Source organism: Lethenteron reissneri, chromosome 26 (genome assembly GCF_015708825.2).
Source record: "Lethenteron reissneri isolate LAM-NWPU_2019-01 chromosome 26, ASM1570882v1, whole genome shotgun sequence".
NCBI lineage: Eukaryota > Metazoa > Chordata > Hyperoartia > Petromyzontiformes > Petromyzontidae > Lethenteron > Lethenteron reissneri.
The window spans coordinates 503010-517160 of record NC_083804.1 but is presented as its reverse complement, the minus strand read 5'-3'; the positions used below and the strand labels follow the sequence as shown (position 1 = coordinate 517160).

The following is a 14151-nucleotide window of genomic DNA, read 5'->3' as shown; positions in this document are numbered from 1 at the left end:
AGAATAAAACTTAATATCCTGCTGAAGTATTGATGGTTTTATGTTCACAACAACAGTTTTTATACAGTCGTAATTTAGAATTTGGGAAAATGATCATCTATTTACTTGTTTCTGCCATAACTGACATAACGTGTTTGTGGAGTTTCTGTTTTTGTGGATTGAGTACATTGTGTAAGTCTTCAGCTGAGCCAATCATCTTCAGGGGACGTCAACAGTGGTCCTCATACAGAGAGACTGACACCTGTCCTGCGCATGTGCAATTTACCCGACCGGCTCAGGGCTGCTACTGGAGATGAGTTCCGTTGAGAATAATAATGCCTTTTGAGTTTTAGGCTACGGGAGGTACCAGGTTCTGTCGAGCTGCCTATGAAGGCCGACACTTGTTCTGCTATCAAGTCAGCATGTCCGAGATCAAGCTCACAAAGCACATGTCCTCTGGATCAGCCAATTCCACTTGGCACCTTGCGTTCAGTGATAACCGTGCCCTGTCCCCTACTTGGGGTCACTGCTGATATGACCCCTTGTGAGCTTTAGGAATGCACTTAGCAATCGTCTGCAAGCACAGCCTGGCGGGTTCTCACCTATGATTGGAAATCTTTTTATGAAAATTATGATTTTACCATGAAGTGGTGTTTGTCATTATGACTTTTGAAATCCGAGTCTGCGGCATTAAGGGTGACGTCTAATGAACACAAAACAAGTTGCATTTGATATATTCACAATTCAACGTGATGTGTCTGCCTCATCAGCCTAGCTCTTTAAATATGTGAATGAACGCATCTACATCACATATGACTTTCTTTTATATTTTCATTTGACGTTAATAAAAGGTTTACATCTTCACCTAAAACACTACGTGACTTTAGAAGAGGTTGGGGCACAGCAGTCTTTTAAATAACGAGTCACATGTTTCATAGTCATCATCAGTCTGAGTTGTCCTTACTGTCGCTGTTGGCTAAAGTAGGAACACCTCGTCAAAGGGATGGGGAGCAGGGTAGACAGTTAGTTATATCCGTAGAATTTCACGACGAATATCAATTCATAATTAGTTATTCTGAGGTGAGATCATCGCGTGGGTACAATGAAAATTTCAGTGATACCCTCTGCCACCCGACAGAGCCAATAAATTCAGGTTGTCACGTGATGGGAAAATTTGCCAATTGATTTGGTTACTCAGCAAATCCGGACCCGCACGCGTGAGGCACCTGTGCATGGTCTGTGTGTGTGGGTGAGCGGTGTGCCAATACGAGTGCGCATGGCCATCCACGATATGACCACTAAATTATATAGAAACTAACTGCATTTGGAATAGTGTTTCAAAGTCCACAGTCTCACGATAGATGTTAAGATACAACCCACAAAGTGCACAACTTGCATTGAGGAATAGTTCAGCTCCACACTGTGCATCCTCTAGCTCAGTATCAATTCAAATTCAGAATCCGTTACCGTGATGACCTGCGATTTGTAAAGCCAAGCGGCGGAAACTTAACTTGGCAGCCCTCAGGAAGTGCCAGCGGCCTCGGGCAGATGAGCACCTGAGGGAGGGATGCGGACCCCTTAATGGAGAAAAGTCCCTCTGAGGGCGGATGAGCTCACCTTGATCTATCGGACGGCATGCACAAATGTCAAGGAGCCTTGGTCGAGTGCTCGAACGAAGCTGTGAAATTGGCAGACAACAGATGGCATGGGAGGGACTTCATTCAGATCCATCATTGCTGATGAGGAGATGGATGGGAGCTGATTAAGAGGAAGAAGAGGGCTCTGTGTGTTCTGGTCAAGCAGGGCCAGGCCTCGGCACAGGAGGCATGCTGCCACCTCGCACTGGCACGCCAGGGCTCCCAGAGGTATGGTCTGGCACACATCCTGCCTGCCTGCAGGAAAAAAAATTCCTGAAAAATGGAAGCAGGATCTCTGCCATGTGGTTGCCCTCACTTTGAGAGATGTTTGGGTGTGCGTCCTTCTCAGGTGCAAGAGGTCTGTGTATGCAGTTGATAAAAAAAATCGTGAAAGAATGCCCCTTGTGAATGGCAAGGGAGTAGAGGTGGTAAAGTCAACCATATGTGCAATGCTTGTACATGCGCACGCTCCCACAACCGAGTTGCTCCACATCACCATTGCCTGTTAAAGTGCAATGTTGTTTCCCTCTTCTGTACTGGAGAGAACACGTTAGTTAGAAGCGACTGCAGGGCTACACACTACCTTTAGCAATGCCTCAGGTGCATACCACAGCACAACACAAGTGTGTGTGTTGTTCTTGAGTAGCCACAAATCACAATTTTCAACGATTTATTTAAAACGTTCTCAAATCCCCTCCCCATCTGGACCCAGCAGAATAAATAGGTACAGTTTTGCATGCGGTGGGGTTAAGTGTGGGTACGCCCACCTCTCTCAACGCATCTGATCAACGTGGAAGAGGAGGGAAACACCCTCGGGAGCTCGCGGTCGTGGAGGCCCTCCCACCAGCAAGCAATTGTAGGGCTGTGCCTCAACTTTTTTGTAAATTAATTACTTTTCATTTAAAATTATCTGTCGAGCTGCTCGATACTTTTTCACTATTCTATAAAATGTGTCTTAGGATATATGTTCCGTATCCTATCTTTGATATGGGGGATTTTTCACTTGCTCAACAAGTAGTTGTGATGGAATCAATCATTGGCTAATCCAGGAACCTATCAGTGTGTGACATTGAAATGTAATATTGTGTTTATCTTGGGAGAGAGACATGCTCACTAATTGCACATTTGTAGTGACATCTGTTAATGCATTTTGGATAGTTTTTGAATGTTTTATATCAGACAATGAGACTACCCCTGACTGGTTAAAGCTGACACATTTCCACACGTGCCTGAGTCAGCAAATAAAGTTCATGTGAGCTGTTGTACCACGTGACAGCAAACTTGCAGAGGGTGTTTTTGGCAACTCCCTTAGGTCTATTGGAAACAAAATAAATCACCTATCACTACTCATCAATTCCAACTCAACTTCAGTTCTGTGCCTCGGAGGCTTCTTCCGCCGTATCTTGCAGTGTTTGGCCTTTTTGTTTCAGCACGAAACCTCTTGGCACAATCTTTGTTTCCCTGTACAGATACACGGCGATGGCTATTTGTCATCGAATATGCTCCAGTGGTGTTGTTTTATGTATTCATCATCTAAATGTCTTACTCCTAAACGCTTCTCCATTCCTGTTTATATTCATCCATCAGGCAAGATAGTATCTAATTAAAAATTACACAACTCTAAACAATAGTTAGTGATCACAATGTGCTGTGAAAACAATAGCCTTTAAAATTGATGAATGTGTAAAATAATTTACACATGGCGAGCCGACGCACAAAATTTATTTTGGCATGATGCTAAATATCTCCATGCAGAGCACTGTTCTATTGAAATGGGGTGCATTTAATAGATTCGCGCTCCTCGCGCAGTTGAAAACTGTGCCGTTTGTAATTCCAGCCGTGCGGCGTGCGTGGGAATGGCCGTGCAGAGCGACTGGCGGCAGTGGCGCTTCTCACGCCTGCCTTCCACCGCCCGTAGACGCCGTGCACATTGCTCGCTCGCTCGCTCGCCATTCGCTCGCCGCTTGCTTTTTCCACTTCCTCAGGGAGTTTTTATTTCTACAAATGATATTCTGGTTGTGCTTATTGGCACCGCATCACGAGATGAAGACGATCTCATCCAGATTTGTTACATTTAAGGGATTTACATATTTTGTGTGTTTCATTGTCTTGATGTAACCCAGGTAACCCAGAGGCGATGCTGGCCTTTGTGTCTCGCAGTTTCATTCATCTTAGAGCACTACCTCGTATCGTGATGGCCTCAGAGCTGCTTTTAAAGTCCCTTCAGTCGGCATCTTTATCCATCCTCGGGTACACATTCACATTTTAATCCTTCTGCGGTATCTAATACATAGAGCAGGAGCATGCCTACTTGGGTGACAACGCACATTTAATATGACCAAGTGTGTGCTGTGCAGTCATTGGTAGCTGGACTTAGACGGTCAAATCGCTACGTTTTATAACTCAGTTTAACCACGTGTCGCTACCCAGATACAAACCCAGCCTCTCAGTGGTACTTGCTAAGTGCCCTACCTCGTGCTCTATCCTACCGGACAGCTTTCATTTTGAGATGTATTTTCGTGACGCACGTTCTCCGAGGACATGCCGGCCGAATCGCCGTGCCGCAGCGGTGATGGTTTAACTCTGAGATGGGTGGGTCCTCGGCCCTGCCTAAAGCACCTGCTGTCCCAGGTGGGAGCACAGAGGCCCTTGTGGCTCGCCACTCCACCCAGGCAGCAGGACACACTGGCGCAAAAAATTCACGCGGCGTAGAAAGGGAACTGACGGCGAGCAGACTTATGGGACGCCGCGGGGGCTGCGCCGCTTACTCTGCCTCTCCGTTGCTTGGCCGCCAATTCACACTTAATGTTGTTTATGAGCCTGCTGAAATGTTTAAGTTTAACGCAAAGTTATTTCCAGAAATTTGAGTCCAGTTTCCAAGTGTTAGCCTTGTCACCGTAACCAGTTGTAATCAATCATGGAATTGAATCATCCATCATTGCTTCATCCACGTGCATTTATATTGCTCTTTTTGTTTTACAATATTTATATGAGCAGATTATATTGCAACATTACAAAAAAATTATGTATTTCACTTATGTAATTCTTTACATAATATAACTATCTATCCAGTCATTATGATTGGTGTGATGTTGGTGATCTCTTGCCTTTGGATTTAACATGAGTGCAACACCAGAAATTACACCTTGAGGTGTGCTGGGCAATACAAATTGGTTGTAAAATGATCGCAGCAATTAGATGTAATTCACCCTTTTTATAGTCAAGACAAAGAGGTATGGCTCTTCCACAACACGTGCCCTCCCGTCTCCTCCGTGCCTCCCCCCCACCAATGATGTGGGGTGGGGGCCGCACAGTCTAATCTGACATTTATCGACACGAGCATTTACCCTGCCAGAGGATCACCGACACACGCTCGCCAGCTGTGCAGCTCGCGCCCAAGTGCTGCCCGTTCATTTCTGGTGAGGGGGCCGGGGTTGTGGGGCCGGGGTGGGAGCTCATTATTTATTTATTCCTTCCCTCTTGAGAACTCGTTAATAAATTGCGGTGTGCCACTCGCTGGCACGGGTCAGGAGAGAGCGGCGCTCTCCACGGTTCATGTGCGCCGTTCCGGCCGAGGGGGCGCGGTGGGCCCTGGCGGTGCCACTCAAGCGCCGTCGCCGGGTCGGCGGCAGCAGCAGCGGCGGCAGCAGCCGCAGCAGCAGCAGCAGCGCGATCGGAGCTCTGCGGAACGTAATTATGGCTGCCACACGCTCGCCGCCATGCGCACGGCCTCGCCGACTTCTGATAGCCCGCGTGAGGAGGGCTCACAAAGAAATATGCATGCCACATGTGCGCTGGAGAGTAGTGACGGTTCGAAATGGGAAAATGAGTGCGAATGAGGAATTAGCTCCGTTTGTGTGTGCATCTACTTGTGTGTCTGGCGGCCCGAGTTCACTTCCAGCTCACTGCCAACATCAATGATTAATATCTGAACCTGTCCTAGGCCTCCCTTAGGTCTACTCAGCCTTAAATTAGTACCTGGTGTGGTGTGTAAACATCAGTATTGGGGAAACAAAGGTGGCTGGGTGTAGTGCTGGCCACACCACCCCTTCGTGTGCCGTCCAGTCTTCATAGGTGCTCAAGAAGGGAACTTTCCCTTAAATGAGTGCCGAGTGTGCCAGGCTTATATGCTCACAAAGAGCTTGTTAAAAATCTTTGTTTGTGTTTTTCAAGATTTACAAACGAAGAACCAAGTTACATGCTCTGGCGTTTTATACCTTTCTCCACTTCGGCATTAGTCGTCGTAATTTCCATTGACCATAGTTCTAATTACACCTGGTCAATTCGCAAGGTAGTCGTCGTGTACCACATCCACTGCTGTGGCCGTGGCTCAAATGGTGCGGCGTGCTCTGTGCATGGGGAGCGCCGCCACGCTGCGACGCGGAGGCCCTCGCTCTCGCCCGGCCCTCACTGGCAACACAGCAAGCGGGGAATTGCTTTTTCCATTTTTCCATGCTGTCACGTACCCTACAACCAACACTGGTAACACATAGTCTAAGGTGAAAACTATTTCGCATTTACACTCATTTAATTTCGCTGGATGTGTAAGAATATCACTGAGAGCACAGCTGCACGGGGCTACGCAGCCTCTGGGGTGTCTTTAATAGCTAACACTCAGGCCTTTCACGGCGAAAAATAACCTTTTTATTGCACGTCGAGCATACATGGAAAGTCACAAGTTAAGCATTATGGACCTCAAAATATTATTAAGTCGTAACAGTCTTACACATTCCTTTGACTGTGAAAAATGACACACAGTTAGAATTTGGATTTAGTACAAAAGTTCTTTATTGTTTTAATGTCCTTTATTTATCCAGGAAAACTTCAATGAGTGTCAGGACTCGTTTTGGAGGTGTGGAATGGTAATGTTTAGCCTGTGCTATTGAACACGTATTTCACTTTTATACGTACCGGTATCGAGCAGCCATAGTGGGTTGATGGTGAGCACTCCATCGTCCAAAGTGGCAGCTGTAACAATGGTCCATCCAGCAGTATGAATGGGTTGATCACAGTTCGTCGATCGGCAGGCAACGTGTGGTGGGGTGAAGTGTGGGTATGAACACCTATTCCAACACATCTAGTCACCGTGGCATAAGAGTAGTTTTGGTCGTTTTGCCAGACATGGAAGCAGTCATAAAAAAATTACATTTACTCGCTGTGAGCCGGTGTATCTACGGCAGGAAGATGCCGTTGACTTCTCAAAAAGTTATACCTACTTTATCAACCTCAAAAGGACGATGTGGTGTCAACCTGTGATTTGTAATCGCGATTTTCCTAGTGCGAGTAAGGCACTTGCTCGCAGTGCGACCCATCTAGAATGTTAAGCAATGACTGTTGGTCCATTTGCAATATTGCTTTATTCATCAATGTTCATATTAACTAAAACAAGTTAAATGTGTCGTCTTCCAGATTGCATCACATACAACGAAGTGCGGCCCATGGAAGGTTATCGGCCGGACGATCTCTGACAAATAGTGGAGTCTGCACATCACCAGCCAAGTGTTGCCCTTGCTGCTGTCTCTGCTCTGCACGTCCATCAGTCGGACCTCGGGTGACCTTGCCAACACACGACGAAGTACACAGGGAAGGCGTCTGTTTTACCATCGAAAAAAAGTAGCCTTGAATACGACGACCAATCAAACTTCCGGATGACCGTTTCCCAGTAGTATTTGTGTAAACAAAGTAAACCCTGCGCCACTTGACTTCTCCATTTCATAAACAAATGCTGCTGGACAGCAGCCAGATGTTGCATGCAAAAGCCGCACGCAGACACAACAGCAATACATAGACACACGTAACTTGGCAAGGCAGCGCATACTGAGTCTGAGCATCCATGTAAAGTCAGCGCACGGCAACTGCACCAGTGAGAGTACCACTCTGGTTTGTGAAATACGTATTTTGTCAGAAAGCATAACTGATCTACGTTAACATTTTAATGGCACGGTAGTCGTGGCGTGCGGCGGTGTGTATAGCTACAGGCACAGCCGGGTCCAATTTAACACAAAACAGGACAAACACATTACAACACAAGACATGGGGAGTGGTAGCGGTTGGTCCCCGATCAGGCCTTGCTTGGCCTTCCGTAACCCCTGACTCGTGCGGAGCATCAAGTGTGTTTTCGAGTGTGTTTGTACACAATTCAAAGTGTACAAAAATGTAGTTTTTAATGGTTGTAATTTTCAATTTGTTGTACATAAAAGAGCACGTTTCCTACGCTCATTATCGCCATAACTTTAGTTTTTCAGCATAATAATATAATTGCAGTTTGCCGGTAAGGCACCGGGGGAACCGCAAAATACATCTGAGTTTGGTACCTTAGCTGAAGCACACGAGGGAAATTAGTGTAACAGGACTAGTGTCCCTGCAGCTTCACATTCTCTCATTCCCAGCGTGGATACTTTTGCTCAATTACCACAACTCCGGCCGCTACTCACTCGTTCTCCAGGTGGATTTCACAAATTGTATAATTGTGCTCAAGAAGCAACACTTGAACTTTGATAAACAATACAAACGAGATGCCCGGAACAAAACATACTCGATTCTTGACATGAACTGCCATCCTGAATGACGTCACGATGCATTGCGTCATTGCAATGGTGAATTGCTACAAAGTGCAAGGATCACACTCGGTAATTGTCATTGCCATGCGATATTTTTAATGTGTTAATATTTTAATAACATTTTATACTAAAGATTTTAAGCATTCCCAATGTCACTGTGTCTCTTGAGCATGCAAAATAAATGCTTTTTCGTACTGTTTTTAAGAACAATTCTCATTTTAGCCATATGTGTTGTGTCTCATGATCCCACTGAGGCTGTACTAATTGTTACATTAACAACTTGCACCTATTATTTGTACTAGATTTATACAATCCGGTTTTTATTTTCAAACTTAAGAGGTCAGCTTATTTTTCCTCTAAATAATGGTTTGCAAAAAAGGCAGGTCAAGGGAGTTGAATAGTTTTTATAACTGAACTTGTATGACACCTTAGATTAAAAATAAAATATATTTGAAACTAAAAAGTATTCCACACTTCTCTTTCCGCACCTCGGATTATCACGGTTGGCTACGTACACTGCAAAAGAAGTTCAAAATACATGCATACATTTTCGCTATTATCTTAAACCAAATCTTGAACGTATGTATTTTTTGAGTAAAATAAAAAATGTCATTAAATCTTGACTTAAAGCTTTCGTGACTGCAGGAATTAATTCCCTTTGGGTCTTTGTGTAGAGTCACGTAGATAGACTAATAATAAAATATGTCTTCCTGCCTCAGCAGTCCGCCTCCTGTAATTTTTTCACCTGAAGACAATTGCTTGTGTTGCGATCGAAATGTCGTGATTTTGTATAATTTTATGATTTTTCTCTCTACGTGACTTTACCGAAAGACCAAAAGAGTAAAAAATGTAATTGTTAAAACTGGAAGCAACAATATCACTGTTTAAGCATTATCCAAGTGCAAAACAATCATCATATGCAACGGTAGTTCTTTTCAAGTCATGACGCTCCAGTGCTGCGAGTGTTGTAAACCGATACTGTTCAATTGTGTCAAGTACCAACGTGCACAAGTGGCGCATGATGGGGCTTTTTCCGCCATTCTCATTAAAGATGACTGAATATACGGAGGCCGGAGAATTTCCCTCTGGAAAGGGTGTAATTAAACCGCGGGTTTGGTGCCGTCAGCGCGGGCGAGGTTGCAGCACCGACCCACGTCCAGATGTTCTCAAAGCACCCGGCTGCACGCTCGCTCCCTCGCTCCCTCCCGCTGGCGGCCAGGGCCTCAGCCGGATTAAAGCCACACGACACAAACCTGTGCGGATTTTTTTCTTCCAATTATTTCGTTTTCACCGCTTGATTTTCCAAAGCCATTGTATTCTGTTTGGTGGATGCCTCTTGTCGTGGAGTCTCCGTGCCTTCTGATTAACCGTGGTGCCAGGACCGCATCGATCCTATTGCTGATCGCAGTCGCCGCTAACACCAGACGCCTCTCAACCAGATACGTGGTCATGTGCATCTTATTATCCGGGCCACAGTCAAGTCCCAGTGTCTTCTTGCTCATATGATCATTGGGACGACGTGTTGTATATTTACACACCCATGATGGGAGCCAATCTCTTCACAAGATGACCACTGCTAACTTCCCACAAAATGGTATTAATGTATCGACTCCTTAAAAAATGATGATGGGTGGAGTATTAAACACACATTTACAATTGTCAATACCCCTGGCCAGCTAGATTAATAAGCGCTTTTATTCTCTTTCTAAACCTATCGCTATGTCTCACGTGCAACAGGGCTGAGAGATTTCATGTTGATCGCTGCGATCGATCGCTGTGTTATTGCCACAAGAAGGATTACAATTTCTCCACCTTTGAGTGTATTTTAAGGGGCTTGACATTCACGTATAGCATGGTAATCCCACCTATGTTAAAATAAAGCTAATACAATTATTTAAATTAAAATACACTATTTATTCTCTCGCTTAAAAAAAATGTCTGCCATCAGTCTTGTTTGCCAATGGAGGCTTACAAGTATACAAGTGCCACATTGTATTTTAATGAACATGATTCATGTGGGACCTAACCCAAAATCAATTATGAATCATATTGGCTGCAAAAACGTATGTGTTCAGCTAATGAATATGTGTGCCTAATTCATGAAGTGCCATGGCTATTTGAACACATGTGTAAATCACAGGCCATCTCGCACGTGAAAATCCTGCCAATAGACACATTGGTTAATTGCATAAATGCAAGCAAAGGATTATTAGGAGTATTGTTCTATGTGGACGACTATCAAATACCACGTTGCAGATGGCAAATAACGCAATCAGCTTTCTAACAACGTCCGCACTCTCCGAGGTTCAGCTGGAGAGAATGAGCACTGTGAAAATGGAATGCGCTCTTTGAGAAGCAAAACAAATAATGCATTTACATGTCTTGCGAATTTGGTTTTGTTTGGCCACTTTTTGTTCATTTCCGTTGTTTTATGCTTTTGCTTTGGGAATGAAAGGAATAACAGCCAGCAGAAGAGAAGAGGTCGTGTAAAGGCTGAGGTTGATGTGTGCAATGTATAAAAATCCAAACGATGCTTGTGTTTGTATTGAAGCTAAGTTTGCATCATTATGGAACCTTGCTTTAGTGAGACAAAACACTTCAGTGGGCTCAAATCCAAAATTAATATGAATACACATTAATTAAAAATATTGATGTGTTGGCATTAGCCATGCTTCTATGTATATTCGGCCTCTAGCTCTGTGATTAAAGTACTTTACTTACAATTGAAAAGTTGTTCAAATGTGGGTTAGGGTACAACAAATCCCTTTTAGGGTCACTAAAACAAGGACCACTTTGTGAGAAATGAGTGTTCCTAAAGAGAGATTGGTCCTCGATTGAAGTTTGAGTCCCATAAATGGACTTGTGCTATTTTACAAGATTACTCAGCATTGCGTCTTGCACAGCAGTGAATGGGTATCAGTGTGAATGTTGGCTCGTATTTGATATTGGTAGGGTAGTAAATTGTGAATATGGCTACGCACTTGTGTCACGTGTGTACTGATGATCACGCTCCCGTCGTGGGCCCTGCGTAGCCATGAGCAGTGCCGTCAGGATGGTTACAAATTCCACAGAGATGTGTCTCATGAGCTCGCTTTGTTGTTGTGTGAGCATTGCGAGTGTAACAAGAGTCGATGCTTTCTTGAAAGTGTATTTAGAACAACAACAAAATAGGTAAGCAAACAACATGCTTCCTTCACATCTGTATTCACACATTGAAAATTTTAAAAAAGTGTGCACAACCCATTGGCCCCGCGCTTAGGGTTATTTTGATGTACCCATCTCTGTGTATGTTTGCTTTTTTAAAGTCTCTATTTAACTGAATTGTAATCAAGACTAGATGGCCCTTATCCTTTAAAATCGACCAATTGAATAAGGCCAGTGTTTGTTTTATATCATGTAATAATGTTATTGCATAATAAATGGATAATCTGTGATTGAACATGGGATAGGTTATACGTTGCAATGGCTGCGTGGACGACGTGATTCATCTTTTCATTCGTTTTTAAATTCGCCATTTTTAAGCAGGAATAGTGGCAATGTTCAGGACGGTACCAGGCAAGTGGAAGTGCGTGAGTTCAAATCCCGGTCAGCGGTAGCTTAACCATCATCCCTCTGAGAGAGATGAAATAGAAACTACCATGAGGAATGTTGACAGTGTTTGTCTAACAGAAACACTGGCCCCGGTATATGAACATGGAAATTCCAGCACTGCTGTCAGTGGAGATGTGAACTACTTTTTTGAGCAAGAAACAGTTTGGCGTAAATGTGTGTCGGCGTATACGCCACAATTGATGAACCATTAAAGCTCTGAAAAACAAACAATGGAGTTGTTGCTGTAATAATACTCTAAAAATGTCAGCGCTGGCTGTCCCCTGATCCACCGCTGTCCAGGGTCACCCCACTTGTAACTAATAATGACCCTCTGAAGGCATTAGCGAACATTTATTTTTTAGGATTTGGATTAAAAAAAATTGCTTCCATCTGTGTGATTAATTCCAGAGGAATATGATTTGGTGTTGGGTTTACATTAAACCCCGTTGCTTATCTGTATTTTGCCGAGTGTTCGCATGCGATTACCATCTCGAGGGTCACGTCCGTCCCAAGGTGCTGGCACTCGGTTAAATTAATCCAATGTCTCCACATCATGAGAGCAACCTGCCACAAGCCGTTCCTGGGTACCTGAGCCAAGAGTAATAGTGTTTTTTTTATTTCTCTTTAATTGATTCACGTTATGGTTTTGTGCGTTTGTGTTGTAACCCATATGCAACATTTGAAAAGGGCCCACAACTGTATATTGTTAATTATTTTAGAATTGCCAACAGGGCACCACCCTGTAAGAGGACGAAGTGGGCAATTGAGTTTCCCTCGGGACTTCACTTTGTTACGCTGCTGATGTGTGCAATGAAATGTAACCTGTCAGGCAGTAGATTTAATGCAGCACATAAAGAGCATGAAAGGCCAGTTAGTAACCCCATTACACTGACCGCCCTCCCCGCCCCGCGCCAACAAAACTCTGAACTCGTAAGAAGGTTCAGGTCAACAGCCCTAGTGCTGGGATTCTGGAACATGTCAGCTTGTGTGCATTCCACTTCCAATGCCTACAGAATGTTGTTGACACTAGTGAGCTTCGGGAATTCTGGACATTTGAAAAAATAAAGGGAATCTCCATCCACTTATAAACATGTGTAGTCGCAGATGAATACGCACTCTGTTACTTCAGGATGTTAAAGAAAATTGCTTTATTCACGCTTGCCGTAGGCTTACTTTCACTCACCAGGAGTCAGTGAATAACGATGATTAACGTTCAGCGGCATACATTTCACTATAAATTTGCTTAAGCTGCTATGTATGGATAGCCAGGCAGTATATAATGGGTAGATGATACATTTTATTTTTTCATACTTCTGTTCTGGTTGAATTAGGGCAATTATTCATCGCTTTTCTAATCCCGAGTGAGTTGCAAGGATTTTGTGGGATTAAGGCCTGCTACTGTTTTGATACTTTTATATATTTAAAAGAGATAAATCCAGATGGCAGGTCCACACTGGAACGCATTGCGAACTACCGTGGGAACATCCGCACAGAGAGGTTTAAGCATCTAAATGAGCTCGTGAGGACAATCTCTCTTTTGATTTTGTATTTGGTAGCTTAGTCCTGTCATTGGCATTACAATTCCGTCGGACAATTTAATTGAATTTTTTTTTTAAGTATGCATGTGTATTATATATATGTATCTGTGAATGACGTGTCCATGTTCCACATTGGTTAAAACTCGCCCGGGCTTCAAGTCTTGTGAGCAAATATGTGTATATCACCCTGCCAATCATGGGCTAACTGGAATCTGTGTATGGATGAACAAGCAAATCAATAAAGCAACAGTGAATTTGTGCAGGCTGCACCTAAAATTAACAGATGGCCATTGCATGGAGTTTATTGCCCGGGGTTATGGGAAAATAATGGCCAACAACAATTTTAAAAGCAGAAACAGGTACAACTACTGATATAAGGTAATATAATAGCTATACTAAAAAAATACAACAGAGTATTTAAAGACAATATAACTAAACCAAATAAAATACAATTGGATGCATTCGAGATCAAAGTTAAGACGATCATGCTGCCGAGTGCCAACTTTCATGTCATGCAATTGTGAGTTGGGTTGAGGACAGCTTTACTGGCTCCTAGGTTGATACCAACCAACTCAGTAAATATAGAACATTTATGAAATGGATGTCAAAACTTTAAATAATGCATTGAAAATGGCGAAAACGTTCGAAAGAAAACAGAATTGTAACTATATTATGACAGAGGCAATGTTTGCATATACACTTTGTTTTCACATACCAAACTTGCTGTATTTGAGGCCAGCTCTACCAAAGTATGGTAAAATTAGGAATTTTTACTGCTGGCTAAGGGCTGCCAATGGACTTGAGCGTCGTCCCACATCATCTGGCCAGGGAGACTTGACAAGACAA

The 14151-nt window shown here is 43.6% G+C and overlaps 1 protein-coding gene across 1 annotated transcript in view; it reads left to right on the top strand.

The window, feature by feature from the left end:
* MCPH1 (microcephalin 1) overlaps nt 1-12274 on the top strand; it is a 113387-nt gene extending 101113 nt beyond the window's left edge. Inside the window, 3 exon segments of the mRNA XM_061559680.1 lie at nt 5147-5194; nt 5197-5306; nt 7026-12274. Coding sequence (XP_061415664.1) covers nt 5147-5194; nt 5197-5306; nt 7026-7091 — 224 coding nt within the window. The 3' untranslated portion in view covers nt 7092-12274.
* The last annotated feature ends 1877 nt before the right edge of the window (nt 12275-14151 follow it).